Source organism: Knufia obscura, assembly GCF_036327395.1.
Source record: "Knufia obscura strain CCFEE 5817 isolate CBS 148926 chromosome Unknown scaffold_1, whole genome shotgun sequence".
Taxonomy (NCBI): Eukaryota; Fungi; Ascomycota; class Eurotiomycetes; order Chaetothyriales; family Trichomeriaceae; genus Knufia; species Knufia obscura.
The window spans coordinates 4281050-4308998 of NW_027042687.1; the positions used below are offsets into that span (position 1 = coordinate 4281050).

The 27949-nt window shown below is 52.4% G+C and overlaps 9 protein-coding genes across 9 annotated transcripts; 5 read left to right on the forward strand and 4 right to left on the reverse strand.

The window, feature by feature from the left end:
- Positions 1-4710: 4710 nt before the first annotated feature.
- On the forward strand, positions 4711-5232 carry PMZ80_001623 (uncharacterized protein; the record flags this gene model as incomplete). The annotated part of the gene is made up of 1 exon (XM_064870066.1): positions 4711-5232. One exon carries the CDS (start codon positions 4711-4713, stop codon positions 5230-5232), a length of 522 nt encoding a protein of 173 aa, XP_064735563.1.
- Positions 5233-8289: 3057 nt separating this feature from the next.
- Positions 8290-8532, forward strand: PMZ80_001624 (uncharacterized protein; the record flags this gene model as incomplete). The annotated part of the gene is made up of 1 exon (XM_064870067.1): positions 8290-8532. One exon carries the CDS (start codon positions 8290-8292, stop codon positions 8530-8532), a length of 243 nt encoding a protein of 80 aa, XP_064735564.1.
- Positions 8533-9767: 1235 nt separating this feature from the next.
- On the reverse strand, positions 9768-14727 carry PMZ80_001625 (uncharacterized protein; the record flags this gene model as incomplete). The annotated part of the gene is made up of 2 exons (XM_064870068.1): positions 9768-14332; positions 14379-14727. The coding sequence occupies 2 exons, from the start codon at positions 14725-14727 to the stop codon at positions 9768-9770; spliced, it is 4914 nt and encodes a 1637-aa protein (XP_064735565.1).
- Positions 14728-17787: 3060 nt separating this feature from the next.
- Positions 17788-18759, reverse strand: PMZ80_001626 (uncharacterized protein; the record flags this gene model as incomplete). Its single annotated transcript, XM_064870069.1, has 1 exon — positions 17788-18759. One exon carries the CDS (start codon positions 18757-18759, stop codon positions 17788-17790), a length of 972 nt encoding a protein of 323 aa, XP_064735566.1.
- Positions 18760-19197: 438 nt separating this feature from the next.
- Positions 19198-20097, forward strand: PMZ80_001627 (uncharacterized protein; the record flags this gene model as incomplete). Its single annotated transcript, XM_064870070.1, has 1 exon — positions 19198-20097. One exon carries the CDS (start codon positions 19198-19200, stop codon positions 20095-20097), a length of 900 nt encoding a protein of 299 aa, XP_064735567.1.
- Positions 20098-20131: 34 nt separating this feature from the next.
- PMZ80_001628 (uncharacterized protein) lies at positions 20132-21901 on the reverse strand (the record flags this gene model as incomplete). Its single annotated transcript, XM_064870071.1, has 5 exons — positions 20132-20477; positions 20526-21227; positions 21278-21372; positions 21433-21707; positions 21754-21901. The coding sequence occupies 5 exons, from the start codon at positions 21899-21901 to the stop codon at positions 20132-20134; spliced, it is 1566 nt and encodes a 521-aa protein (XP_064735568.1).
- Positions 21902-22976: 1075 nt separating this feature from the next.
- PMZ80_001629 (uncharacterized protein) lies at positions 22977-25010 on the forward strand (the record flags this gene model as incomplete). The annotated part of the gene is made up of 1 exon (XM_064870072.1): positions 22977-25010. The coding sequence occupies one exon, from the start codon at positions 22977-22979 to the stop codon at positions 25008-25010; it is 2034 nt and encodes a 677-aa protein (XP_064735569.1).
- A 28-nt stretch (positions 25011-25038) lies between these two features.
- On the reverse strand, positions 25039-25930 carry PMZ80_001630 (uncharacterized protein; the record flags this gene model as incomplete). The annotated part of the gene is made up of 3 exons (XM_064870073.1): positions 25039-25122; positions 25172-25744; positions 25796-25930. The coding sequence occupies 3 exons, from the start codon at positions 25928-25930 to the stop codon at positions 25039-25041; spliced, it is 792 nt and encodes a 263-aa protein (XP_064735570.1).
- Positions 25931-26328: 398 nt separating this feature from the next.
- Positions 26329-27450, forward strand: PMZ80_001631 (uncharacterized protein; the record flags this gene model as incomplete). Its single annotated transcript, XM_064870074.1, has 1 exon — positions 26329-27450. One exon carries the CDS (start codon positions 26329-26331, stop codon positions 27448-27450), a length of 1122 nt encoding a protein of 373 aa, XP_064735571.1.
- Positions 27451-27949: the final 499 nt, after the last annotated feature.

Below are 27949 nucleotides of genomic sequence, written 5' to 3' on the forward strand. Positions count from 1 at the left end.
TAAGAGCTGTGTAGGTTTCAAGTCGGCATTGAATAGGCAGCACTCATATCGTTTTCGGGTTTGCCTGGTGACAATGCTAGTCCTGCCTGGCACGGAATTCCTTACGTGCAGATTGATCTACACAGGGCTTTCTCTGCAGAGCCTCAGGCTGTTGTGTGTTGAGCATGGCGTGAACTTCTTTAGCTGTTTCAAAAGAAAGGCGAAGTTGGTGTCAATCTTGGAGGAAGGTGTGGGCACCATTGTTTATGGACGCGCTACATCGCACGACATAGCCAAACGGCCATACACATCTCCGACCATACTGTTCCGGTAAATCGAAGCGTCCGCATCACACAAACCCAACCTCACCGTATTGAATACTCACTTTCCTTCCCTGTCTCGTGTCCCCAAGTCTCCCGAATACCCTCCTCAACATCCACAACTGCCCTCCCATCCCTATCCGCACTCTACCCATTCCCATCATACTAATACACCTCACCTCGGTTGAAATTAGTATACTGCTGTGGAGGCACTGGTGCGATCCGGTCAACCAAGAGGACAGGAGCAGATATCCTTCGACGGTTCCCGGTATTCAGACCTGAACGAGACAAAAACGATCTATGAGCAAATCACATACAACAAAGAAGTCGGAAAGAGGTCGACCCTGCTGCGCAAGGCGATTTCTTGAGTACATGCGGGTGATCTGGTAAGACCGCAGACCGAATTCGAGAGGATTGGTGGAGCTCATCGAAGCTGCGCCGTGGCTGGGTTTGACGCCGACCAGAGGCGACCGATGTAGGTCGACTCGCCGGTGCAAGGACATGGTCTCGTTGGTACGGATATGGTGCGACGTAGGAGGACGGAGGAGCGGGTCGAGGTGAGCAGAGAAGGGGTGGAAGGGTGGGCAGGTGACAAAAGCGGCGGGACGAAGCTGAGCGGAGGGCGAACGCGATGCATGTTTTACTCGTCTTGATCGGGCAAGAGGACGCAGACAACACTCTAGTTTACAGTGCTCCGTAGATAGAGCCTTGAAGCAACACATGTTACTCAACGCACCATACAATGAGAGCTGATACAAGTTCAGCAGATCTTGGAGGGAAGGGTTCGCATCGCCCGACGAGGACATAGCAGTATGGGTGTATACTAGCGACGCACATCGACAGCGAGGGCCCAGATCATGTGCAGGAAACCAATGTCTCGTCGCTCACCATGAACTAAGGTGAAGATTGGCCTGTACACCGCTGCAGTGATTCTATACGCACACTATGAAGGCTCATGAGCCTCGGCCTCAGCTTTATGATCGATTCTCCCTGCACCTCTCGGGCATCTTCCAGCAGGTGTACGATTATTATTCCGGCCACCGGGGAACACCCCAGATCTTGCAGCTGTGAAGCCGACCGCTACCGAAGGAACATTTTCCCCAAGACATCAGCTGGGATGCGCGTGCCGCGATGCTGCAGTAAACAAAGACGTCTTGTGTACCGCGGCACATGATGAGTTGCTACAACCTCAAGTAAGCAGTGGTTGCAACTCCTCATTCACTATGTAGAATCCGCAGAATTGTCGTGGCCGATAGCACATGATCAGTATCACGGCAAGCCGTTGTTGCTTGCTTCTTGTTCTATCCCACATGCTCGGTATCCCGTCTCGAGGACGGCAAATAGCCTGCCAAGATGAGGGCAACTTCCATAGCAGTCTGTGTGAAAAGAACAGTCCAGGTCTGTCTGGAGCAGGACGTACTGTAGCGGCGATCTTTCGGTGGAGAATTCCGTTGGGTATCTGCATTCACTGCGGCGACACGTGTTGTAGCCAAATCTATTATGGACGCTCTACCAATACTGTAGTAGAAGTCTAGGCTTCTGCTCGAGGTAACTTACGCTGATGCTGACGGCCGCCTGTGCTATGGTGGGGGTATTTTTCTGGATCCCTTCCTTGAGAAGATATGTTCTGGAAGATATGGATGAGTGGGATCGCTCTGCAGAGATCTGCTAAGTCATCCCCACATAAAGTAGGCTCGATTTCATTGGTTGCCATGATGCGACCATGTAACCAAGGTGGATTACCAAGCCTGCCATTTGTTTCTTCGGGAAGCAATTTCGTTTCCTCGTAAGTGAGCCTCGCCTCATCTTACCCGGCGACGATGGATTTAATTTGCAGGGACTTACCTGAGTGCCGGACTTTGAACTAAAGAGTTGGAGCTCGCGGAAGTAGGTTGTTGTCTTCGAGAAGAATGGGGATAACTAAAAGGTGCTAGCTCGGCATAGGCAAAACATCGGGCGTGGGAGGGTATCATCGGGTCAGATCATCAAATTGCCTATTTGTCGGTGATGAAGACCGAAGAGTTGCTGACCCGAGGGATGTAAGCGCATCGCCGAGATTCCGCATGTCGATAAGATAGGGAACAAATGCGTGGGTGACAATAATTTCGAGGAGAGCAGAGCATGGATAATCCTCCGCACCTGTTTTGGTTATGTTGTAGTGTACTCTCAGACTGGCTCACTTCAGCTTGCAATAGGGCCCAAAAGGCTGAGATATTAACATTTGAGCCACACTTCATTCATCGTGGATCAGGCCGCCTGCCACAGTCACAGTCAGTGACGTTGAGGGGCGCAAGGCATAATATTACTGTACGGGCCAGCAGCGACATTCGCATCTCGTCAGGGTCTGGGGAAATTCGTATTCGCGGAGACAGCCGGAAGATGACTATAGTGGGCGTCGTATGCTATTCGTATCCTACTAGATCTCATTCGTTGTTTGCAGCATGATATAAGGAGCGATTTCTAAGTAGGTAGACGGTCGCAGCAAAGCAATCGTTGTTTACGAATGCACAGATGACTCAGTTTGAACAAGGGACTGGCAAATCATAGTTTCGTTATTCCGAGCGTAATTAATACTCCGGCGGTTGCGTACGAAACCGAGCAGAACGTTTCGCCGCAAAGCGCAGATGGTAGCCGAGCACGCGCAGAGCATCAGAGAAACGATGAACCACCAAGAACAAAGAATGACAGGTATCACCCGGAAGGTAGAGGCCAACACTCAAGTCCGATGATGAGGCTAGACATGTCATATGGCAGAACAGGTAATCATGCTAGATAGTATATCATTCTAGGAGGCGCCGATGGCCTCGATGTTTCTTGTGTAGCAATCAGGTCCAAGAATATATTCCTGTTTGTGATCTGTGTGACAGATCAAGTACTAAGCCTCAATCGCATCCCACGATTTGCTTCACCGCAAAACAAAAGTTCAGTGGGCGAGACCGAAGCACAGCCTGTTCACAACCTGACGAAGCAGGGAACCAGCCAGTTACCTGATTCTCGTCAGACACGCTTTTTGGAGGCCACGACTGAATCACATCTGAGTCGCGGCCAACCATCCCACGCAAAAGAAAGACACAACTTGCTTCACGTTTGCAAATGAAACAACTGGTCAATACCGCCTCACAATAGGCAACAAGTACAGATAGGCACACTTCCAATTGGTTCAAGAAACAACAATTCTTGACCTCTCGATTTTGCCAGAATTCTAGCCGATAAACGACCGATCTGTTTATCGCCTCGGTGTATGCTACCGACGGGCAACAGGAGAAGGAGTCCACGCACCAGATTGGGGATAGCCCAGAATCTCGGGGAAGACCAGGATCTGTATTAGTGAGAGGCAAGGCCCATTCCGTGTCAAGCCCCCGAATCAGACGGACTGAACCACTAAACAAGCCAAGCCGAGCCCTTGTAGCGCACCAATCTTGGGCACGAAGTTCCGTCTCTGGCCTGTGATTCATGAATCTGGTGTGGCGGTCAAGACACCGACTCGAGTTTCTGTCCAGTCATCTGGGCCAGCTGCGCGTCTCAGGCAAGTCAGCATAGCAACAGCTACTGCAACGCTGATTCACTGCCTTTGCAACATATCAGCTCCGTTGTGACTGTGACCAGCTGACATATTATTACAAGTGTTGCCTGCCTCATCGGACAACACTTGCTTGTAACCTTTCTTGCTATCATCAACACTCAAAGCGACGACGTCGACATAACCAAGCAATCTGATCCTCATTGCTGTAGATCAAACAGCCACATCTCTGTCGGCTGAAATTCGATTCTCTACGGGCCCGGGGAGAGCATTAGCACATAACGCTCGGATCCACCTTCCACGAGTCCGAATAACAGGGTGAAAACCCACTAAATCCACCAACTTGGTATTCCGAGGTCACATCTTGGTGGCTCTAGCACATCCGTCAGAGCTCTGCCGCAAACGAAAAGGAAAACGGCAAAACAGGGGAAGCAAGCAAACTTATCGTCAGGTCTACATAACCACTTCCGATCCCGTCCATCCAGCGAGTCCCTGCTTTCAACAACTGGTAACTACGTAACGACCTGCAAGAACAACATTTACTTGCTTTCAGCAAAGATCGACGATCAGAACACGTCCATTACCGCGACATCTCTACGCGTCTGTGCCATTCCACACCGCGCCACCGGCTGTCAGCTTTTGCATGTGCATTCGCATACACCCGTTCCCGAAAGGTCGACTTGGGGATTCCGTCAACACACCGCATTTGTTTTGCATACTGCAAACAATCATATACATCCCTTGAACGCCACAGGTTGTCGGGTCAGATCATATACTCACTGTCGCTTTCCACATCGCCTTTGTGACTGAGCGACCTGAACATCACAACCCCCGAAAATGTACTTCACATCTCCAACATCAAACATAACACCGGTGCTTGTATCAGTCGCCATGTCGCGCTCAGATTCACGCGACTCAACCAAGTCTACCTCCTCCTTCACATCAGCACCAATGCAAACCTCATACAGCACATCGCCTGCCACATTCCAAAGCAGTAGCTCAGCACAAACATCCTCTACTCGCATGCAAAGAGACAGCTTCTCTTCAGGCTGGGTCCCGTCACCATACAGATCCTGCATGATGCACAGCTCTTCGTCGTCACAGGGCTATGAATCTTCATCGTCCTCATACATCTCCGACGACGATCTGCTGGCATTGGACAGCCTGCCCATGCCACCCGTTGAGCACATTCCATCACCAACCTCAGCTCCACAACAAGAACAGCCCAAGCGAGAGATGACTACAGAGGAGCAGATCGCCATGCTGAGAGAGATGCAAGAGCGTGAACAGGCTCAGCTACAGCAGCAGCGGCAACGCGCGCAACAGCAAAGGGCTGTGCGCTTCGCCACAGAGCACAAGAAGCCACGAAGGCCGAGCAACCAGCGACGCATCACTGCTACGCGAAGGACCTGAGTGGCAAGTCATGGCCATGAGTCATTCTCATTCTTGGACTGTACTACTATACGACAACGATTTGGTTGCCTATTTGGTTGATTTGATTTGAATTGGATTTAGCAAGCGACATGTTACGGTCGAATACTTCCACCCTAATGAATGATACCCAAGGGATACCCAGTCATCGAGCTTATCGCCGACTGAACTTTTACATAGCTACCACCTCTCAGGTGATGATGTTTACAATACCATTGGATTGTACCATCACCGTACTTTCTGTTCGCATTGGTTTGCATTCTACAAACTGCTGCTCGTGCTTCGTACTGACCACTACAGCGCCACCGACTCGGAGGCGGCGAAAGCAAGGCCTGTGCTTGCGACACGAATGCCATTCGCTAAATTGGGGTGCTGTCAGTGCTGTCAGATGAAGCCTCGGCCAGCCATCGCCACTTCTTTTGGAAGCAGATACCATGCATTCCTACCTCGGAATACCACTCGCGACCGTACGTCTAGACACTGTCTACCATTGGGGCACAGATGCCTCACCGCTTCTCACCGTACGTTGTAGCTGTACCGATAACCTGGTACGCACCTAGCGAAAGTGGTACATCCCCGAAGCTGTCAAAAGGCACGGTGCAGTCCACTACACACGCCTGCATCGAAAAGCACAGACCTGTCAAGCAGAGATTGCCTGTGCATTCTCGGTCTCGACCCTGCATTTCTCTATAGTCTGTGTACATATACATCCTAAAACATGCATTGCGATCGATCGACGCAATGCAGCTGCAGCCGCACGGATGCAGTGCGCCGCTGTACCTACTTGCAGCTAATTCACGTTGTTGTATAGTTACACACAGCTCTGCCCCCGAGACAGAGTTCTTGGACACGACGTGGGCATGACCTCTCCTTCGTCTTGTCGGCAACATGGCCAGCTTTTGCTTTCAAGGTCTGAACCTGGTCGGAGTTACCTTTCGAAGGTCGCATCGTCTACGTCACTGCCTCCGAAAACGCAGCGAAAATACTCCGGAAATCGCACATGCTTGTCCTTGCAGCTGCAAGAAGCAAGATTTCCATAGCCGATACTACGAACTTTTATTCTACTCTGTGGCTGCAGTGTTTTGTGTCGCATAGACTGCATTTGCTTCTCCTTACATGCGCACCACGTAGGAGGAAGCAGCCACATGTATGCACTGTACAACGAGACCTCGATCTGCCAGTCGCCCGAGAGCCGACAGCTTGAAGTGCCTGCTTCATCCGACATCCACCTCCGATCCGGGGAGCAGCTGCCTCGGACTCTGCGATCGGTCTGTGCTTGATCGTGACTTCTCCTCAAAAGCATGCTTCCGAAAACAAACCGACGGTAGGGACCACCGCCTTATTGCTTCCCCTCAGTACCCACAGCGTCAGCATCTCAGCTCAAACCAAATGCGCGACTGCCTTGCATCCGCACTTGCCTCGCCCCATTTCTCCAGACGCGGAACAATCCACGCCAATCAAGCCACGTGACCAGTAACATCTGCAGCCGGAAGCGACATTCGCTGATTGCACCGACGCCCGCCCCAAGCCCTGACACGCTAAGCACTCGCGAGGCACTTAGTGGCTTTGATTATTGGCTTCAAGATCACCAAAGCCAAGCGTCTCACTATCGACGGGTGTGTCGGATTGCGCCTGCCGTCCGCGAATCCCCCAGCTGGCGTGCGGCACCGCGACGCGCCGCTCAGGGGATGTGATCAAGCGTGTTGATCAGTGCATGGTCTCAAATCCCACGGACCTGGAGCAGGTGTGGGTTACGCTTGATGGGATGTTGATCGGTGTGTCTGGAATTGGCTGATCCTGGTGATCTTGTCGGGGTGCATCGAGGCGAGGAGAAATGATCGCTGAACCGGCTTGCTGGAATGGACGGTGAGTCTCCAAATGAAAGGCTGTCGCGCTTTCTTGACTCGGAGTGTGCTGAGTCGCTCTTCATGGTCATTGTCGGGAAGCGATTGTTGCCGACTCGTCGAGGTTGTGTTGCTAACGGTCAAGCCTCCTCGCTCTCTGGGTTATTGAGGAGAGCTGCTTCTGTTCTGCTCGCCGAGGCACAGGTCTGGTCTTGGTCGATCGGACACTTCAATTGCTGCGGACCTATGCCGGAAGATTATCGTATTGATGAACTGTCAGGAATCAAGCGTAGTGTCGCAGCACGATGCGAGCTGCTGCAACTCCAACACAGCTGATGAACAGACCTGAACCGTACTCCATGCCGCCTACCGCCTGTTGTCGATATCGAGATGCCTGTCTTGACAGTAGAACATCCTGACTGTCTACCATAGATGGTTCGAGAGATCTTGTGGACAAAAACAGCCGAAGCCATGTGGCGGTCTTCTTTCAGTCATGCTATCGCTGCGTCCAACATGACTAACAGTAAGTAGACCAGGAACGATGATTGATGAATTGGAAGAGCTACAAAAGGCTGTCCCGGCGTCATGCCAATGGAAGTGCAAGTCACAAACACAATCGGTAATGAATGGCAAAGAGAACGTTATGAAGCCACACCCAGAGTCGTATCAAGAGCACGCATTCATGTGTTCCATGCTCTGCTCAGCATTCAACGATGTTACTGCTACGGCATCTCCAAGCTACGGTTATCAGTTTACCAAGCAGTGGCCCAAATCCAGCAAGCAATGTGTGAGCTTGCGAAGAGCAGTATTGGTCACGTTCGTCCATCTCTTTGCCTTGTACATCCATATTCTGCTGAGCGAGCCAGGGGAAAGGCTGGTGTGAGACTTCGAAATGCCGACCTAGTGACATACAGACTAACCACAGCAACGCAAACCGACAATCACAGGAGTGCATGGACTCAGCGCAGAATCACCAGAGACCCAATCCACCGAACGATGTTCGAAACGTGCTGTCATCTGCCTATGTGACATGTCAACATAACTCGTCCCTAGCGACTCAATCGTTCAGGCAACTTCTAGGGACACTCGCAACCGCAGGTCCTGACAACCACAAACCCGATCACTCAACCTGGCCGGATCGTCCACCACAGGCTCTCCTCGACCTCCAAACAACCCAAACGCCATCCATCGGACCATGCCTCGCCTGCTCGACCTACCCCACGAACTCCTCATCAACATTCTCAATCACCTCGCCGACCACAACAAACACCACGAGAAGAACCTCCTGGCCATGGCAGCAACTAGCAACCTGTTCTTCCATCTCACGCTCGATGTAGAGTTAAGCCATTGGGAGGACCGCGTGAAGCTAGATGAGGGCGCATTGATCTGGTGGAGAGCACGCGTCATACAGAGGAAGAAGGCAATGAGGTGGAAGTAGCCTGGCTTAGATGGCGGAGAATGGCGGTGGGTACAAGGGCGCACAACAGAAGCAGTTATATCAGCAACCAAACCAGTAACAGCCGTTACGCATAAGTCCCAGACGGGACGTCTTACACATCACAACCAATCCCACCAGCTTTATCGTGTCCAAGGCCCTGTATGATCCAGTCAATCCAGCATCTCGGCCGAGCAATGCCAACACCGCGTAAATGAAATCGTTCCTCAACCGGTACTATGGAACGACTGCAGTTCCACAAGCACAATTTCCTGATGATCTCCCCTCCACTAATCGAGTTTCCGGACACGGATCAGTATGACGTCTGAAGGCGTGTTCACCTACCCAAAACCACCACAGCACGGCGCAATTGGACCGTCCTGCTGAGTTGTCCATCCAGTCCACGATTCTCACCAGTCAAGTCCTAATCTAACCAACCTGAGCCGAACAAGCAGCCTCACCCGAACCGAAACTACTCAAACTATCTTCGAGAGAATGCCCGCTCATTAACTCGCCAAACAGTCAACTCACCTTATCGACCTCCCACCCGAGATGCCCCTCAAGATCCTAGAGACCCTCAGGGACCTCCATAGCTACCGCGGCCGGAACCGACCATCACCCTGCGCCACCATCAACAAAAGCTCTTCCATATCATCTCACACTCAAGGTCAGCTGAAGCGCATGCCGCTCAAGCCAAGACAGGTGGGTCAGTGACATAGCGGAGAAGGTCGATGGACCACAGCAACAAGAAGGGTGATGTGGTACAGCAAAAGGCTCGACTCAAACATGAAACAGCGTCACTCTAGACAAACCATGATACATTCATGCATGCAAACAGAAACCAGACGTCCAGGCAGGGACAGAAATCCGCGAAATAAATATAGGAAGGAAATCGCTTGACTGGTCAGACTAAATACTGGTTACAGGTGCCGCGAGGCCGCTGTGGTCTTATCTTTTCCTTTCCAATTCGATCTCCTGGCTATACACATCCCAAGACGTGTCTTCGTCCCATACCCAATCATATAGCTCCTCCACCTCTCATATCCATCTCTTCAACCCCTTCATCATCCATGCATGCTATAGTAAATGTGTACGGATAAATCGTTGCTTTTGATGCAAACTGAAGTGTGAAAGAGTATGGCGCTTGAACGCTGAACAAATTATGAACAGATGCTCGAAGGATTGACGCGAATTGAAAGGTCTTTGTCCTCCTCTTGAGATATAGCCGTGAAACTGCATTATCGTCGCTCGTTGAGAGTCGAAAGCGGCGGTGGCATCACCGTGACGGTCTCATATGGGCTCATGATGCCTTCTTCGATGTTTGGACTCCGAGATGAATTGTCCCTCGGCTTGCTGTTACTCCTCATGCGATCCGTGATGCCTCGGATCTTGCCCATGAATTGACCTTCGTTGCGGCTTGATACGCGCTTGTGTTGCTTGTCTGGCGTTGCGCTCAGCTCGCCTGAGGCAGGATATGCTGACTTTGGCAGGGGGATTGTGGCGATGTTGGAGAGATCGGTCTGGATGCGCAGGTCTTTCGGTGGAGCCGGTGGGGGAGGTGGGGGCGGCGGGACCGCAAGGTGCTGGAGCTCTGGGATTATGGTGGGACCATTGAGTGAGGTTCTATACGATGGCTCTTCTGGTGAAGACACCGATCCAAAGACCATTGGAGGGGTCTCTTGCTCTGGTACAGCCCGTGGCCGTTCGACAGACATGGCACGGTTTCCGCCAGGTGAAGCGGTCCTCGTTCTGGTGCGGCTATTCCCTCGGCTATTGCCAACTCGATGATCAAACGCTGGGTGGCGAGGCATATTCTGTGGCGGTTCGCTTGGTGCGTAGAAGTCCTGATCTTCGCGATTGGCGGTAGCACTGTATGTTCTGGCAGGAAGCAGGTAGCTTTCATTGCTGAAAGTCTCCACATGGCCGTTTAGCATTTGCTGAGCAACATCAGCAGCGGTGTCCATCGCCTTAGGAGTTCCTGGCCTTCCTCTTGTTTCGCCATTGTCATACCTCGCAGAGCTGAGTAGGAATGGTCGTAAACCAGAATCTGTTTGTGTTCGGTTGAGAGGCGGTGGCGTGATTCCGTCAGACGCTGATTTCAAGTGCATGCTCCCTTGACCGGGCATGGGGATGGTTGGTGCGGATGGTCGCCTAGCGAGAGATGCTCGACGAGCCTCAAGCTCAGCTTGTGCGACTCCCTTGTCCCTGCCACCCAGTCTAGGGTTACTCTGAGAGTCGTGCCTAATTGCATCTGCTAAGGCATCAAGCTTCTGCAGAGACTCTAGAGCAAGTGTCTCCTCGCGGTAGGCACCCTCAGATTGATCTCTCTTTTTGCGACGACTAGATTTCATGCTGACGCTGTTCTTCCTCGATTGTGTCTGCTCGTAATCTCGTTGTCGACTGGGAGATCGTGGACGACCTCTTCGACGATCTGGAGAGGGGTCCCTTCTTGCGCTCGTACCTCGCTCAGGTCTCCGACTGCTACTCCGGTGTAACCGAGAGCGGTTCTGCGATACAAATTTGAATGCACCTGGCTCTGCACCAGACACGCCACTAAGATCTTCATCCGTTGGCACCATCGGTAGAGGCGAAGAAGGAGATCGAGCGCCGGATCCTTCTTTTCTAGCCTTGCTGCGTCCTCTGCGGCCAGCTTCAGCATCAGGTGCAGGACTTGGCTTCCTGCTGCCCCTTGCTGAGTCTCTACGCTTCATCTTGGGTTGTGCGGACCTTGAACGATGTCTTTGACGGCCTGTTCCAGTTGTCGAGGCGGACTCGCGTCTGTGGTGTCGACTATCGGGCATTGTCAGATCATTGTTTGACACATCATGAGAGTTGTAGATCGAGTTGAAGCTCTCAACACTAGCAGAGAACATGTTGATCTCTTCCGGAGACATAGGCACTGGCGAAGATGGCGATCTCTTACCAGTGGGCATATCCGGCCTACCACTCACATCTTCAGAGTGCCTAGGTCTTCGGTGCTTGCTTCTCTTTCGCTCGGCTTTCTCCTCCTTGCTGGCGCGTGTAGAGTTGGACGATTTCGAACGACCGTAGTGCTGTGCCTGCTCAAGGCTGCTGATATACTGGTCGATGCTTCTGCCGCTCACACTCGGGCTCTTGATACGGTAAGTGTCAGTGGCTTCGACGGAGCTCATGGTGAAGTTCGTAGTAGTCGATTCAACAGTGCTGGGCCGGCCGATCGGGTCCGGTAGGGTTTGTAATTCATTCGCCTGTAGCATTTGCAGGGAAAGTCCTTCAGGCTTCTTGCCGCGCGACCCACTGTGAGCATGCATGGTGAGCGACTCCTGCGATCTACCAAAGGAGTTATGCCAGGAATTGCTTGTTGAAGGTCTCAATGCTGTCTGTGGTTCCAGCTCCGCACCGTACTTCTGAATGGGAGTCGAGGTCGGTTCATATTTCGCGGATGTGAGCAGAGTTAGAGAAGGCTCGGACCGCTCGTTGCGCGCTTCTTGCTTGTCATTCTCCGCTTTCGTGGCGGCCAGCTTTTCTTTCTCCTTATCAGAACCCGAGTCAGCTGGTGTAGGAGGTGCTCGTGGCGCAGTCATGCCTCGCGGAGGGAAGGTGGGCGTACCGTTCTCATGTGCCGCCTCTCCTATGCTTGGCAGTCTTGACCTCGAGAGTCCACCCCCAGCAGACAACGCACTGTTGAGACTTGCAATGTTGTTTAACCTGTAAGACCCCAGACCTCCTGGTGAAATAGCGGATCGGTCAATGGCTGACTCTGCAATGGGAGTAACGTTGTTGGCAGCAGTTGGAGTCATGTCATCTGTTCTCAAACCTGGGAATTTGAACTGGTTGGGCTTCGGTGCGAAAGAGGTAATCAATTTCAGCCCTCCCGTCGCCGGCGTTATGCGCGTACCTTTCGCCGCAGCTGTGCGAAAAGGTGTAGGAGGAGCCATAAGAGCAACCGGCGTCGGAGCGTCGAAGCCACGACCGCCTCTGAGACGAGATATGTTAGGGTTCAACGGCGCGCTGTAGGTTTGTATAGCTGGGGGTTGATACTGCTGTTGTACCGCTTGCTGTGGCGTCTGCTGAGGCAGTTGTTGTGGTACTGGTGGTTGAGGCGCCACTGGCAGCGGCTGCTGAGCGAGCATACTCCTAGCGCTAGTGGGACTGACCATGTGAGAATACATCTGCGCAGTTGGTGACATCCAGGAGTCGCCGGCATCGCCACCTGTACAGGAGAAGCATCTGATTGCCAGGTGTTGTTGCGAATTTTCGACCACATGCTCACCCCATTTTCGCACCAGATGGGATTGTCGTTGCCAATCATGAGGCATGAGCATGCATGTGAGCAAGATAGCTTCGAGGTAGCAGTTGTTGGACACATATACCTCAATGGCATCGTTCTTGTCACCCAAAGCCAGAAGGGCGACAGCGGCCATATGAACCTCGCCCTTGCTCAGCATTTTCTCGACGAAGATCTGACCCAGCTTCTTGCTTTCAGGACGACTATCCAGTATACCAAGAGCAAGTCGCACCCAATCTAGGCCGGAATCTGCAGGTGTCGAGCCGATCATCTCGCCTATTGCCTCGGGACCATAATCCAGCCACTTCGTCAGGAATAGAGCATTCAAGCTTTCTGGCGGATGCCTTGACAGCTCGTCCTGAACCAGGGAATAAATGTCATCCTCCCAACCAAAGACCGTAGCGAGCATGTGTTTTCGAAGATCGGCCGGCGTCAACCCGTTCTCATTCAGTGGTCTTTGAGGTTGCTGGGAAACCTCACTCAGGCGCGCTCTTGCGAAGGGAAACAGGTCAATCACCAAAGCGTCTTCGGGAGTCATGGGACTCATCACAACCTCTTGCCGTAGGCGAGAGCCTTTCTTCAGACCAGCCACTCTTGCAGATGCAGGGGACGCTGGTATGGCGTTTTGAGCTTGGCTATGCCCGTACGTATATGCGCCCATGGAGAAGGTAGTTGCTGTTTGGACTGTCTGTGCAGGTGACGCCATCTCGTGTTTATTGTTATTTGACCTTTTGTCGGCTGACTTTCTTGAGCTCGTAGAGACCGAAGCACTGTGGCCAGATGCTGGAGTTTCCGCTTGTCGATGGCCATCGCCGTCGTATCGACTCGCTTTCAACGGCGAGCTCAACTCTTCTTCGTACGAACTGGGGTGAAATTGCTTAACGTGATCCTCAGGCGGTGTCGGGGGAATGGTGATAGGTGTGTGTCGGATGTTAGCAATCATTTGGCCAGCGTCAACATCATATTGCTGGATTGTATAGTCTGGACCAAGCGTGAAAAGTGAAGCTGTTGGGCCATGAGCTGCAATGCCCCTGACGTACTCGATGGTTGGCACAGGCACATAATTAACGTCCTTCGTCCGGACATCCCAAGCCCATGTTTCGCCTTCGGAAAATTGTATAATGCGCCCGTTTCTTGACCAGCAAACCCAATTGCGCCCTTGAAGAAGTCTGTCATCACGCTTCAATATACGGATGACTCTTGGTTGGCCTGCCGTGGGCGGCTTTGGCACACTCCACACTCTCAGATCACCATCTGAGTTTTGTATAGCCAGCATATCAGATTTCTGTTTGGAGGAAGAGGCATGCCATGTGAGCATAGCTATAGGCGACGGTGAGCGGGATGTGTTGAGAGTGTGCAATATTGTGAACTGAGGCTGCAGAGCAGCCAAAAGGATCGAACCATTTCGATACCCGATGGCATAGGTCTTACAGTCTGAGGAGGGAGCCAATGCAGTTATCGGATCGTAGATGGTCCGTGCAGAGATATGGTCGCTTGTTGATGGTTCGAAAAGTATGACATCGCCTTTTTCGTTTCCTGCTCACGTCAGTGAAGGTCCACCAAGTACCTTCATTCAACATACCAAAAGCAATGTTGCCATTCCTCATCCAAGCTGCTACCAGCAATGGCTCGTACGATGCAAATCTCGAGATCTGCTCACCAGTGAACAGGTCCCATATTATTGCGGTCTTTCCGATGTCATATGTAACAACTAATCTTCCAGCTCCTCGCTCACTGACATTGTCACATGATATCAGGGTAATGTTGTCATTGTGACTTTGGAACCTTCGTTCGAGGGCTAGGGTGTCGTGGGCGAGGACCAGTACGGTAGGTCCCTGCGAAAAGAGGAAATGTGAGGCCGTGGCAGCGCATGGCTCGAACGGAGTGTCTGTGACGGGTTCCTTGCCCTTGGACAGGACTATTTGTGGCATTTCCTGCCTGTTCGACACCGACCTCTGCCTTGTCAGAGTTCCTGATGCCATGACCATTCAACGTTGCGCCACTATAGGGCGACTGAGTAACTGTCAGCTCAGCGTTCGTTCATGACCGAAGGGGATTCGGAATATAGACGACGTCCTACAAACTGCTCAATGTGAGGCAGCGGAGGAATCGGCCCAAACCTTCTTACCTTATTCGATCTGTGTTCGCATGCAGCGAGGGGCGATCACACAAGGCGGCAAGACGATATCTTCCGAATCCAGGGACCTGGAGCTCGACTATCAGGGCTCGATGCCTTGGCCACGCGGCTACCCGCAGCACAACGCAGTGGAATGACCTGAGCGCTTAACAGACCCTCCTCTTCCCTGATGCTCCCTCGAGTACCTCCAATGTCACACAAGCTGCGCAAAATCAGTCCTTCCAGAACCGCAGCTTTTGTAGAAACCAGGGAAGCCAGGTCTCGAGGTGGAGTATTCCTGCTACAGTAAGTTCCAAAATCGGTATCTCAAAACGATCAACTGCGATATTGCGGTGTGTCGAGAAAGGATGATGGTGCGTAGGGAGGCTGAGCAGAGCGGTCCTGCTGACCAGAAATAGCGGGAACAATGCGATCGAATACCAGAAGAGACCAACGATATGGTCTAGGGGAGTGTGGAAAATGGTCATCTCATGAGGTACCAACAATATCGAGCACATTCAGCAACAGAGCTCTACTGGCTCTCGGCGCTTGATTGCGTCCCCGCAATGGCCAGAATGGCAGCCAGGGTCACAAAGACATGGCTGGCAAGTACTCGAGCGCTTCTTTCGCGAATATGCAGCAAGCACTGTAAAATGGAGCGCAGTCAGGTGGAAGGCACAGAAAGAAGGGCAGGCACGAAGCAATCCCGTCGAGTCTTCGATGTAACAAAAGCCATGATTGGTGGATTTTCTCGACGCTTATGCAGCATTTATCAACTGCTATCACCAATCACTCTTCCTCTGCCTGCAAATTCTCATCGCGCCATCCTTGTCACGCGCACCCGTGTACGGGGGCTTGAAGCTAAATCGTGCGACCTATTCCATGCAGGTACTAGCTCTCTTGCTTGGAGACCCACCTGAGCGTGAGCCTGGTCCGAAGCGCTCACTAAAGACCTCCTCAGCGGCTAGAAAACGCATCACATTGGCAGCCTTTCACCACAAGGAACAACTTGTCGCCCAGCTCAATCTCGTCCTAGGACGATCTCTTATAGAGCCTGCTATCACTGTGCTCGATGATGCTCATCAACCACCATCAAACGCCTCTGCCCGCATCACAACCACGAATTGTCATCAACTCCAGGATGACATGTGTGAATTGTCCGAGCAACGTGTCGGAAAATTGAAGCTGCAACATGGCAGACAGGTTGGTCCACGTGAGTATGCCATCATCGCTAATATTTACCTCTCGATATTCCATGCTTGCCTGGCCCTAAGCAGGCGAAACAATGGTTCACTTCGTGCACATACACTGAGACAGGTACCTTCAGACGCATGCACTACAATTGCGAGCAGAAATACGACGAGAAAGAACAGGGATGGATGCGTCAGTCTGCATTGATCTCTCTCGGCTGCAGCGGTTCTGTCCTTCGGCAAATCTATCCGCCGTGATGCGATTCGATGTTGAGGCTCTACATGCCGCACTATCATCCTCTTCACGCACAAGGCGGCACGTCAGAGCGCAATATGCTGTTCTCTCGTGGTGAAGATCTCGCTTAGAGACTTGGAATACCTGGCCAGCGTGAACACGCATCCTTCTGACTGTTGGATCAAGAGACCTTGTCCCGCTTAAGTTGTGCTCTGGCGGTCAACATCGAGCTTACCTGCAGTCTCAGTTCGCATCGAAATGTTCCGATGGTTGAACTGTCCTTTGCGTCTGTGTTACAGCTCTTGCATTCGAACGATGTTGTCTTGTGAAGGGAAGCAACCAAGTCGGCGCTGTCGTCAAGGTACTTTGTTTTACAAGTAACGAGCTTGCGCTCACGCTTGTGGAAGAGGCCCCATATCTGCTCATCATGATGGGCAAAAGCGTCGGGCAGCAACCGAATGGCAGAAAGCAAAGTCCTTACATCTGCTCGTACACACCTCATCATGTAAGCGAGTTCTCGACACCGATCTTACTCGTACTGGATCAGCTAACGTTGAACCACCTCGCAACGAGCGGCAACTTCTGATCGTTGCACAGAAAGGACTAACACTTCTCCACCTTGCACGACTGCTAATAAAACCCACAAGTATACAATTGATCCAGATGTAGAATCCCGGTACCGTTGCGGTCCCAGGTACATGCGCAAGATGGAGTCACACCTGATGCAACGTTGTCAACTCAACTGCGATTTGCAAAGCTCTAGGGTGTTGTTGCACAAACGAAGGCGGGCGTCTGTTCCGGCGAGACATGCCTGACCCAAGCTCTGAGAAGGTTACACAGACACGTTTGGGAAGCTTCCAACGCCGATCATGGTCTTTTGTCGGTCAAGTTTGGAAGGTCGCGCCGCGAGCGAAGAGTGGTGAGGCTGGTTCAGATTTTCCTACGGTTCTGGTACTTGCGCAGACCATTCATTGTGCTCCACTGCTAACACGATTCTATGTACAATATACAGACACCCATGCAGAGAGTCCCATTCGACTCGACATGAACTGTCTGATACGCACCAGATACTGCCAATGCTCTACACCCCGCCACTGTTAGGATCATCCACGTAGCTGTCTGCCAGAGTCGATCAACCGTCGGTGACTGATCAGACAGATACCGCTTGACACCTCGGCCTTCGACCGACTCCAGCAACTGCAGGACGAGACATTCCAGTCGAACGTAGGCATAGCTTTAGATGTCCAAGCATGGGCGCATGCCGTTCATTGAGTTGATGAGTCTATTGAAGATGTGCATCTCGATCTCTGCGCTGCAGGTCTGTTTTTCTGAATCAAGTAAAAAGCGGACGTACTTAGTCTCTGCCGGTGCTCTCCCTGGTCCTCATTTCCACGAGAACACGCTCCTTGTACATCACGAAACAGACAAATCCTTACAAGGCTCAATGCCGTTACTCTCCACCTTTCCGCCTCTTCTTCTTCCTTTCCGCTTTTCTAACTGCCTTCTCATTCGTCGAGCTATCATCTTGTTCACTATTATTCATAGAACTCAACCTCGCAAGTTCTTCCTCAACCATCTCAGCCAGCGTCAACTTCCCATTCTCCTTTCCTTCTTTCCTCCTTTTTCTCCGTGCTCTCCGCTCCTCCTTGGATTCCACACGTGCATCGCTCTCCACGTCCACCACCCCCTCCAACTCTTTCCGCCTACCCTTCAACTTCCTCTTCTCATCCTCCGTAGCCCCCAAAAACGCCCCCACAGCCGCAAACTGCTCAACATCCGTACTTTGCGCTCTCTTGTGCGCCGCCTTTCTCCGCTCTCTATCCCTCTCAGTCAGATACTCAATACTCGTCTCAAGCTCTTTCGCACTCTGCACCCTCTTCACCGGACTCACAGCCCGCGCCCCTCCGCGCCCATCCTCCTCCTCCTCAAGCACATCACTCTTCCGCTTCTTAGACGTCTTTCGCTGCTGTAGCTCATCCCACTCCTCCAACGTCCCCTTCATCATCTGTCCCGTAACAAAATAGCCATATAACCCGCTGTGCTTCCCCACATAACCCTTTCCATTCCTCGGCGTACTCGTCCCACTGCCCACCACACTACTTCTTTCACTCTCACTCTTCCCAATATTCTGCAGCGCACTCTGAAACCCCTTAAGCCACCACTCATTCCCACTCACCGGCTCATGCGCTTTCTTCCCGATGCCGTGACGTGAGCCGCCGCGCTGCGAGACGAGGAGGGGCTTGATTAGGCCGTTGCCGGTTGTTATGTTGTTGCTGTTGGGGGAGGCGGCACTGGGGTCGTAGGCGAGGCCCCTGTGGCCCTTTTGTTTGTATGTTGGTGCGCCGTAGTCTGTTAGGCGGGAGTCGAGGGCGTGGCCGGGGCCTAGCCAGCCTTGGGAGGTTAGGAGGGCGGAGGCATTCATGGGTTAATAGGTGAGATTGTAGGTTCGTTGGGTACAGGACAGAAGGGAGTGGTGGACGGGGAGTGGATTGTTCAAGGTAGCATCGTGCGACAGTCAAGTACGAACTGTGAGTGTGAGTAGTGCTCTGTTGCATGTGTATGGTTCAAAATAAAAAGTTTCGAGTTGTCTGTATTTTTGTTTTATTTTGGCCGACCATCTGGAAGATCTGCATATGAGCCTGAGGCAGCAATTTATGCTTACCTAAGGACTCGAGAAATCTAACCTACTCAACATCTGGCTCACAACATCATCTTTTCGTAAAGAGCTGGCGCGCGACATGTGGCCGGCTAATACAGACGCAGTCTTCATCCGAAGGAACAACAAGACACTGTTGTCAGGATAGAAGCCGGCTGGCCACTTCTAAACCCATTCTCAGCTCTGAAAACCACCACCACCACCATGTCCAACCCCACCCCCTCAACACCCGACCCAACAACCCCATCCCACCCAGCGCACACCCTCCTTCTCCGCGCCCACTCCCCCCAAAAAGCAACCCAAATCTTCACCGACAAAATCGCCCACAAACCCCTCCTCCTCAGCACCTCAACCGAACACACCACCACCAACAAACGGTCCCTTCGCCGCCACATCCGCCAGCACAAAAACCGCTACGCACTCAAACACGCGCGTCCAAAGCCACTCTCCGCCAAGGAGAAACGCGCGCTCGGGTTGTATACGTTGAGGCCAGAGGAGTGTAAATACGGTGTATATGTTGGGTTGAGTCGGCTGTGGAGACGGTATATACTTGAGGTATTGGGGTATTTGGATCGGGAGGGGGGGGTGGTGAAGGGGCGAGTTGGGAGTCCGGTGGCTGTGAGTGGGGCCGGGGCGTTGATTGCGAGTGCGGATTTTCATGGGATGGAGGTTGAGGTTGTGAGGTGTTGTGAAGGGGCAAGGGTGGGGGTTAGGGGGATTGTAGTTCGGGAGACGAGGTCGACGGTTACGGTTGTTTGTGATGAGAGGGAGGATAAGAGGAGGAGGAAGAGGGGGGGAGGTGGTAAGCGAGGGGATGAGGGAGGGGTGCCGGAGGCTGATGAGGGGCAGGACAAGGTACGGATGATCTTGAAGAAGGGCACTGTGTTCCGGGTTGTGGTCGATCTGCCTACGGTGGACGAAGTGGCAGAGGGCAAGGTTGACGAGGGCATTCAAGCTGGGGCGAACGGAGCAAGGGGTTCATCAGCCGTGGGATCGAACACGAAACGCCAGCTGATTTTCGAACTACACGGAGACCAGTTGGAAATACGACCGATAGAGCGGGCCACCAAGAAGTTCAAGTGGAAGTCGAAGGACTACCTATGACACAGTACTATACAATCCTGACTGTCAACCTCAATCAAGCCACTTGGTCGACATGTTCCGCTTCCTTCGATCCATTCTTTCCAGCAACGATGATGTCCTCCTTGTACACACCAGAGTCCATTCTTCTTCTGTAATCTGGTCCGTCGAAAATCCCAGCGATTTCCTCCAGGCTGTATCCTTTGGTCTCGGGGAACAAGAACCAGGTCGTGGCGAAGATGATGACCAGCAGGACGCAAAAAACGATGTAATAGTGCCAGCCGATGTTGTCCAGCGCAATGGGATTGACGAATGCCAGAATAACCAGCGAGCCATAGATGGCGATCATCTCGACTGTCAAGCCCTTTGCTCGCAGACTGAAGGGGAAGATCTCGGTTGGGTATCTGGGGAGACTATTAGCTTTATCACCTCAACGATTTCAGCGAACTTACCCAAACAAGAGCGGCGTGTATGCGATGTCGTAGTGGAAGTAATACACGAAAATGAACACAACGACTGTCAATCCTGCAGCATGCGAGCCAGAGGTATCGAAGACAGCGGAGCAGGCAGTCCAGATGACAAACGAGACTAGCATGCCAGCGCCAGACCAGAGGAACAGCGTTCGGCGACCGAGTCTGTCCACGAGGAATGCGGCGGAGACCGCAGCCCAGAAGTTGAAAATCTGGAGGATACCGTTGATCAAAGTCTGGGTATCAGGATCCTTGACACCCACGGTGTCCAGAACGAGAGTCAGATAGTAGCTCACGACCGCAACGCCATTCCATTGCGCAAAGGCACCGACGCAGACGGCAATGAGTGTTCGTTTGCGATTTCCGGGTGTTGAGACAAGGCTGGACCACTTCGTGGTAGCCGCTTGCTTCTCCATCTCAATGGCGTTCTCGATTTCTGCCATCTCGAACTCGATGAGCTCATGGTTTGCGTCGCCGCCTGTGTGATATCTGGCTAGGATGTGTCGAGCCTTTTCGATCTTGCCGTTGGCGATGAGCCATCGCGGTGATTCAGGGAGGAACCAGAAGAAGCATAATTGGAGGATTGGGTAAGCCGCTTGAAGGATGGAAGGAGCACGCCATGCCCAGTCGCTGTTTCCGATGTGTTTTTGAGTGCCATAGGTACTCCAGGCAGCTAGGATAGCACTGACCAGCCGTTAGTCGTTGTATTGTGGACGATCAGACGTTCGATTTACCCAAAATAATAGCAGGTCCAGAAGAGGGAGGTGAATTTCCCTCGGTGAGTCGGATAGGACAGCTCTGTGATGAGCATGGGCGAAGGCTGGGTGACCTGTAGGAAAAGATCTTATGAGCATGACAGAACATAGGACATCTGAATGGTATTACTCACAAGCATACCACCCACGCCGACAAGGAGTCTGCTTATAACAAATTGGGCGTAGTTGATCGATGTTGCCTGGATGATCGAACTGATGACAACAAGAAGAGCTCCCGAGAAGAGTGTCCATCTTCGACCTATCCGGTCGGAGAGATAGCCGACAAAGGGCAAGCAGGCGACGGATCCAATACTTTGTGCTGCGTTGACCACACCCAGCTTTTGACCTGCTGGGTTGTTGAAGTAGGTCTTCCATGAGCTGGTTGCCTGAAGGCCGTTCATCATCGAGCCTGAATATGTTAGCGATGTCCCCTGAGAATGCTCATATTGACGCACCATCATAGCCTGCGACTGCCGAAGAGAGCAATGGTACGAGCAGGACCAGGTTGAGTTGGAGGAGATGCGGCACACGATACCATGATTTGCCGTACGCTGGCAAGACTCGGGCGAGCGCCTCGCCGACGATGTCTGAATCTTTGGTCATGCTGAAGAATGATACTGATGGCTGCGGCGTGTGGACAGGAGTTCTGGAGACGAGAAGGATGGATACAGCTTATATATTATACATTGCAACCTCCAGAACCATGCTGGATCACGGAGCATAATAGACGCCTGCATGAATAGCCCAGATTGAGACATGCATGCTTTCTCGTGGCGTGTGGAGCAGAGGCCAAACCTGGAGTGATGCACGAAAACCGGGGTCTGGAGGTGAACATGAAGTCAGTGTCCGGACTTCTCTGTGCCGTTGCCTCGTCTGTGCTGCTCCCAGCGAATCAGCGAGTCGAGACGAGCGGGGTGGATGCCCCGAAAGCTTGTTTACCGGCCATCACGGCTGTTACTCGGCGTCCACCTCGGTCGACAACGAGCTCGATCAGATGATCTTGCTTACTCCACAGATATCGTAGGTAGTGTATGCATTGCGATGCTTCAACCCGTAGAACGATATCGAGTGGGGGCCCAGTATAGCTGCTCTAGCCACTGTTGGAAGGGCTCAGTATCTGCGCGGACCATCACAAGCCTTGGTCCAACGCTGCATGAATTCGACGGATGTGGGAGGCACAATACATTTCCCATAGGAGATTTTGTAGTTAAACAGGTCGGCTTCAATAATATCATTTGAAACAAACACCTTGGCCATTCATCCGCGTCCGCATGCCAAAGCACAGAAGCAGAGACCTTGAATGTGACCTAAGTTCCTGCGACTCCTACAGCCTAAGGACGACTTTGGCGAAGGGCGACCTTGAGGCATCGACCGAGGGGATCGCCTTTGGACAACATGGTTCAAGACGTCAAGAAACAAAGATCTGGTGCTCCTTGCGATGAAAGGTTGAAGTTGAACCGCTCCTGAGCATGTCGGCTATACTTTCCTCACACGTGTCTCGCGATCAAAATTCGATGCTTGGCGTAATGAACCTCATCTGGGTCATCAAGGAGGACTCTTCTTAACACATATCAGATCATCAGGTCGGAGAGCGCGACAGTGCTACCATCAACTGATCTCATCTGATCCCCCGAGATGTGTCCTCATCTTGAACCACTTCCGAACGACCACATCGACAATGGATGAAACTTCACGCGTCGAGAAGGTGCCACCAAGCTGCTCACAGTGTCGGAAGAAGAAAGCTCGCTGTAACAGAGAGCAGCCCTGCAATGCTTGTGTCAAATCGAAACTTATCTGCTCGTACGAGAGAATAAGTCGCACCCCATTGACGCGGAAGTATTTGACAGAAGTGGAGGTCGAACTCGCAAGGACGAGAGCTCTCTTAAGTCAGTACGAGCATGCGAGGTCTGCTTCCGATGCGACCGGAAAAGGCTCGTCGTCTTCGCCTTCCGTTCAACAAGGCGGAGATGTGGCGTCAACCCCCTTTGCTGCGACGAGCAGTGTGCATATTCCTATCGCCGATGTCCCAAACGATGCAGGTCCTGATGTAAACAATACTGTCAGTCCTGCCTTCTCCCTCGAGACCACTCCTCCCGGTGACTTAGACTGGGATGAGCGGGCTTCCAGTTCGAATATCACTCGCTTCAAGGACGGCATGGCCAGCCTCATTGACCGTAACGGATCTTACATGGGAGTGGCGTCAGGGGCGGCTCTTCTCAGAATGGCAGACGGTGAAGCTGGAGACAACGATGTCGACGGTCAACTTCTACCAGCAGACTCTGCGCGGACAACGCCGCCCTTGCTTCCAGCTCTGTATTCCCTTGCGCAACTTGAACCTTTCATCGAATCATATTTTGCGACCTACCATATCTCTTATCCTATCGTCCATGAACCCACGTTCCGCGCTCAATTCATGGACGTCGTTCCGAGGCCAAACGGGCAGTCGTGGCAGGTCCTTTTATACATGATCGCTGCTATTGGCTGTTTTGCCGCATCTGAGGTGGCCCCTGAGGCAGACCTTGCGCTTTTCGAAGCTGCAAAGCAAAGGATGAATATCGATATGCTCGAGACGGGAAACTTGACTCTAGTTCAGTCGCTAACCTTGATATCTAACTGGATACAGAAGCGCAATAGCCCTAACTCGGGATACGTGTATATGGCTCTCGCAAAAAGAATGGCGTGGAGCTTGGCCCTACATAAAGAGTATCCGGCATGGCGAGACCAGCCATTTCGGCTTGAGCTGCGGAGAAGGATTTGGTGGTGCCTCTACATCTTCGATGTCGGAGCAATCATCACCTTCAGCCGTCCTCTAGACATGCCAGCCTATGGCATCGAGGTGGGCTTGCCACTCAATATCAGCGACAGTGACCTCACCTCGTCGACAAGTCGAGTACCTGCAGAAAGCCCTTCGACGACTCTCTACACGCATGTGCGCTGCCAAAGCTCGTTCCATCTAGCCACAAACGATATTTACCAAAGGCTTATTTCTGTCATCCCCACTGCGCAAGAAATGCTGCACCTTGACCAAACTCACCTACAAAAGTGGCTTAAGGAGCTGCCAAGCTATTTTGCCGAGGGGACGCCACAGCCTCTCAGATACCGCCTATGCCACGCAATTTTGCATTGGAGATGGAGGAACTTCCGCATTCTGATGTTGAGACCCTACCTTATGCGACGTTTTATGAAACACCGGCATGACACTGATGGTAGCACCGGCTCCAGCAGTCCTGATCATGCCGAAGACACAGCATTTCAATTATGTCTTGACACAGCAAGGGACACGATTGAGTCGATTGCAGCTTTCTGGCGGAGCGAGCGACAGAACGTACTGACTTGCTGGTATAGTCTTTATTTTCTGTTCCAAGCGGTCCTTATCCCGGTCATCTCTCTGCGCAATGACAGCCGCTCAACATCGGCACCCGCTTGGCGAGACCAGATTTTGGTCGCTCTCGAAAGCATGTCAGACATGAGTCGTCTCAACCCAGCGGCCGCTCGGTGCTATACCGCCGTCACTAAGCTTTGTGGTGCATACCTTGCTATGGATGTGAATCAATGGGAGTCCCCGACCAACGAAAGTCCTCAGACGCAGATGAACACGCTATATTCATACATGTTCGGGCCGATCAGTGACGACCAATTGTTCAATATGCAAGACCTGCAGATGCAGGAATCCAGCTTCATGGACTTTATGGGACAGCTTGGTGCACCCTAGAGATCCGGCGGCGCGAGCTGTTTTGTGCTCAGGGTAGAGTATAAGCACCGTCGATTACCAAATTACCACCGGTCATGTAGCTGGATGCATCACTAGCAAGGAACACATATGCCTGTTCCACGTTAGCAAGCACGATTCGAGTTAGCAGAACCTCTACTTACACCCTTCAACTCGTATGGATCGCATAGTCGTCGAGCCGGGATCATCTCGAACCACTGTTTCCTCCACTCCTCGGGGTGCACCGAGAGCATGTCCGTCGCAATGAAACCAGGAGAGACACAATTTACCCGGCAGAAGTCGACCCACTCGACCGAGAGACATCTTGCCAGCTGTACCAAACCTGCCTTTGAAGCGTTGTACGCTGCCTGTTTCTGTGGGACATTCACCAAAATAGCACTCACCGAGGCTGTGAAGATCAGGTTGCCATGGCCTTGCGCCTTGAATATTCCCGCAGCGGCTTGGGCTGTGTAGAACGCGCCATCGAGGTTGACTTTCATGATCTCGCTCCATTGCTCATTTGTGTAGTCCTCTGCCGGATGATGCGATGCGATGCCAGCGTTGCCTACGACGATGTCAAGTTTGCCAAAGTCTTTCGCGATCTGCTGCAAAGTTGCTTCGATCGCTGCTGAATCCTTGACTTCCGACTGGTACGCTTGGCATTTCACATTGTTCGCTTGCGCAATTTCAGCAGCTGTAGCTTCAGCATGTTTTGAGGAACTGTATATGATGGCGACCTGAAGTACAGTCAGCCCACAATGTCATCAGAAGAAGGTATCTCGACTTACGTTTGCACCTGCTTCGGCGAGCCCTCGGGATACTTCAAGCCCAATACCACGCGCACCGCCCGTCACTGCTGCGACCTTACCGCTAAGGTCGAATGCCTTCAACACATGCTTGTTCTCCGGCTTGTGGAGGACCATGTTGTCAATTGTGCGTTCGTGATTCTGCCGGAACTGTGATTCAGAGATCACATTCTTTGGTAGATCATCGTATATGTAACAGCTGAGATGCCCGGTTGCGACGGCCCTTCTCCGCCGGATCATGTAGATGCTACGCTCGACTGGACCATGAACAGCGGAGCGGAGGTCAAAGGTCCGCCGTCCGGAAACCGCAATCGGACACCACGTCCGAGGACCCGCCCCTCCTTCACCTGGACCGTACATCTCCCGCTACTCCACTGCCGAGTCTCTCCGATGCCGAAAAGCACACAGTACATATGACGACAAGTGCCAGTCGCCATCTTGCTCGCACCATATCAACTCATCAGAAAGATTGTTGTTTGGGTTGACCCTGAGCCAGATACTCTTCACTCACCAACATGTCCGAGACCAACCGCTCCTTCATCCTTCGCGCTGTGAAAGACGTATATCTCGGCGACATACCCAGACCACAGATAGATGGCCCCTATGATGTGATCGTTCAGATTGGTCAGACTGGCATTTGCGGCTCAGACGTCCACTACTGGCAGCGCGGCCGCATTGGTGACTTCGTGCTCAACAGTCCCATCGTGCTGGGCCACGAGAGCGCTGGCGTAGTCGTTGAGATCGGACCCAGCGTGACGAACCTCAAGATCGGCGACAAGGTCGCTATTGAACCTGGTGTGCCCTGCAGACATTGCGAGTATTGCCGGTCCGGGTCGTATAACCTGTGTCCTGACACGGTGTTCGCTGCCACGCCACCTCACAATGGGACGCTGTCAAAGTTCTACAAGACTGCTGCTGATTTCTGCTATCCACTGCCGCAGCATCTGGATCTCGAAGATGGAGCTCTGTGTGAACCTGTTGCAGTGGCTGTTCAGATCTGCAAGGTCGGTAATGTGAGAGCAGGTCAGAAGGTCGTGGTGTTCGGATGTGGACCAATCGGTTTATTGGTACAGAGTGTCGCGAAGGCGTACGCCGCGAAGACTGTCATTGGCATTGATCTCAGCCAGAGTCGGCTTGATCTTGCCACGAACGTACTCAAATGTGCTGATGGTGTGTTCATCCCACCTCCTATGCCAAGCAAACAGGATGGATCGGCTCCCACTGCTGACGAGGGCAGTGAATATAGTGCCAAGGTCGCACAGATGATCAAGGATCATTTCAACCTTGGGGAGGGCCCCGAGGTGGTCATTGACGCGACAGGTGCACAGTCATGCATCCAGATGGGTGTGCATCTCTGTAAGAAGGGAGGGACATACGTGCAGGCTGGCATGGGAAAAGAGAACATCGTCTTCCCGATCACTGTGGCGTGCATTCGCGATCTGACAATTCGAGGGTCGATCCGATATACTGCTGGCGTCTACCCTCAAGCCGTCGACCTTGTCGCAAGTGGGAAGGTCCTTCCACAGAAGCTCATCACACACCGATACAAGTTCGAACAAGGTGAGCAGGCTTTCGAGACTGTCAGAAGAGGCGGCGAGGACGTTCTGAAAGTCATGATCGAAGGTGTGCAAGCATGAGTCAGCAGAAGTGGATGGTTGTGGCGAGCATGTCGCCGGCTCGAACTCTAATTCCAGAGAGTTGGCCATAAGGGCATGTCTTTGGCTGGCTTTCCCTCATTCTGCGCACCGAAAGCCCACCGCACACAACCAGTTCTTTCGACAAGTGGTTCATAATTCAGTGTCCCCAAATATGAATCAAAATCGGTCGTACAGCTGTCTGGGCAGTTCTGGTCTACTCGGCTGGCCAGTTCTGATGACAAACTTGTGGTAACGGCGGATGCACAAGCAGGCGTCAGCTGCACACAGTCGACGACAACCTCCTCATCGTCCCCCTCTCCTCCTCTACTACTACGACATCACAACATCCTGTGGCTGGTCAGGTCAAACTTGCACCGGGCAAGAAGGCGCCAGCTACACGAGTGGAACTACAAAATCCCTGCGCTTCTGTGATCACTCACATACAGTTGGGATTTCCTCCGGATGCTCCTGCGAACCCGGGGATCTGAGTTTTTTGCAC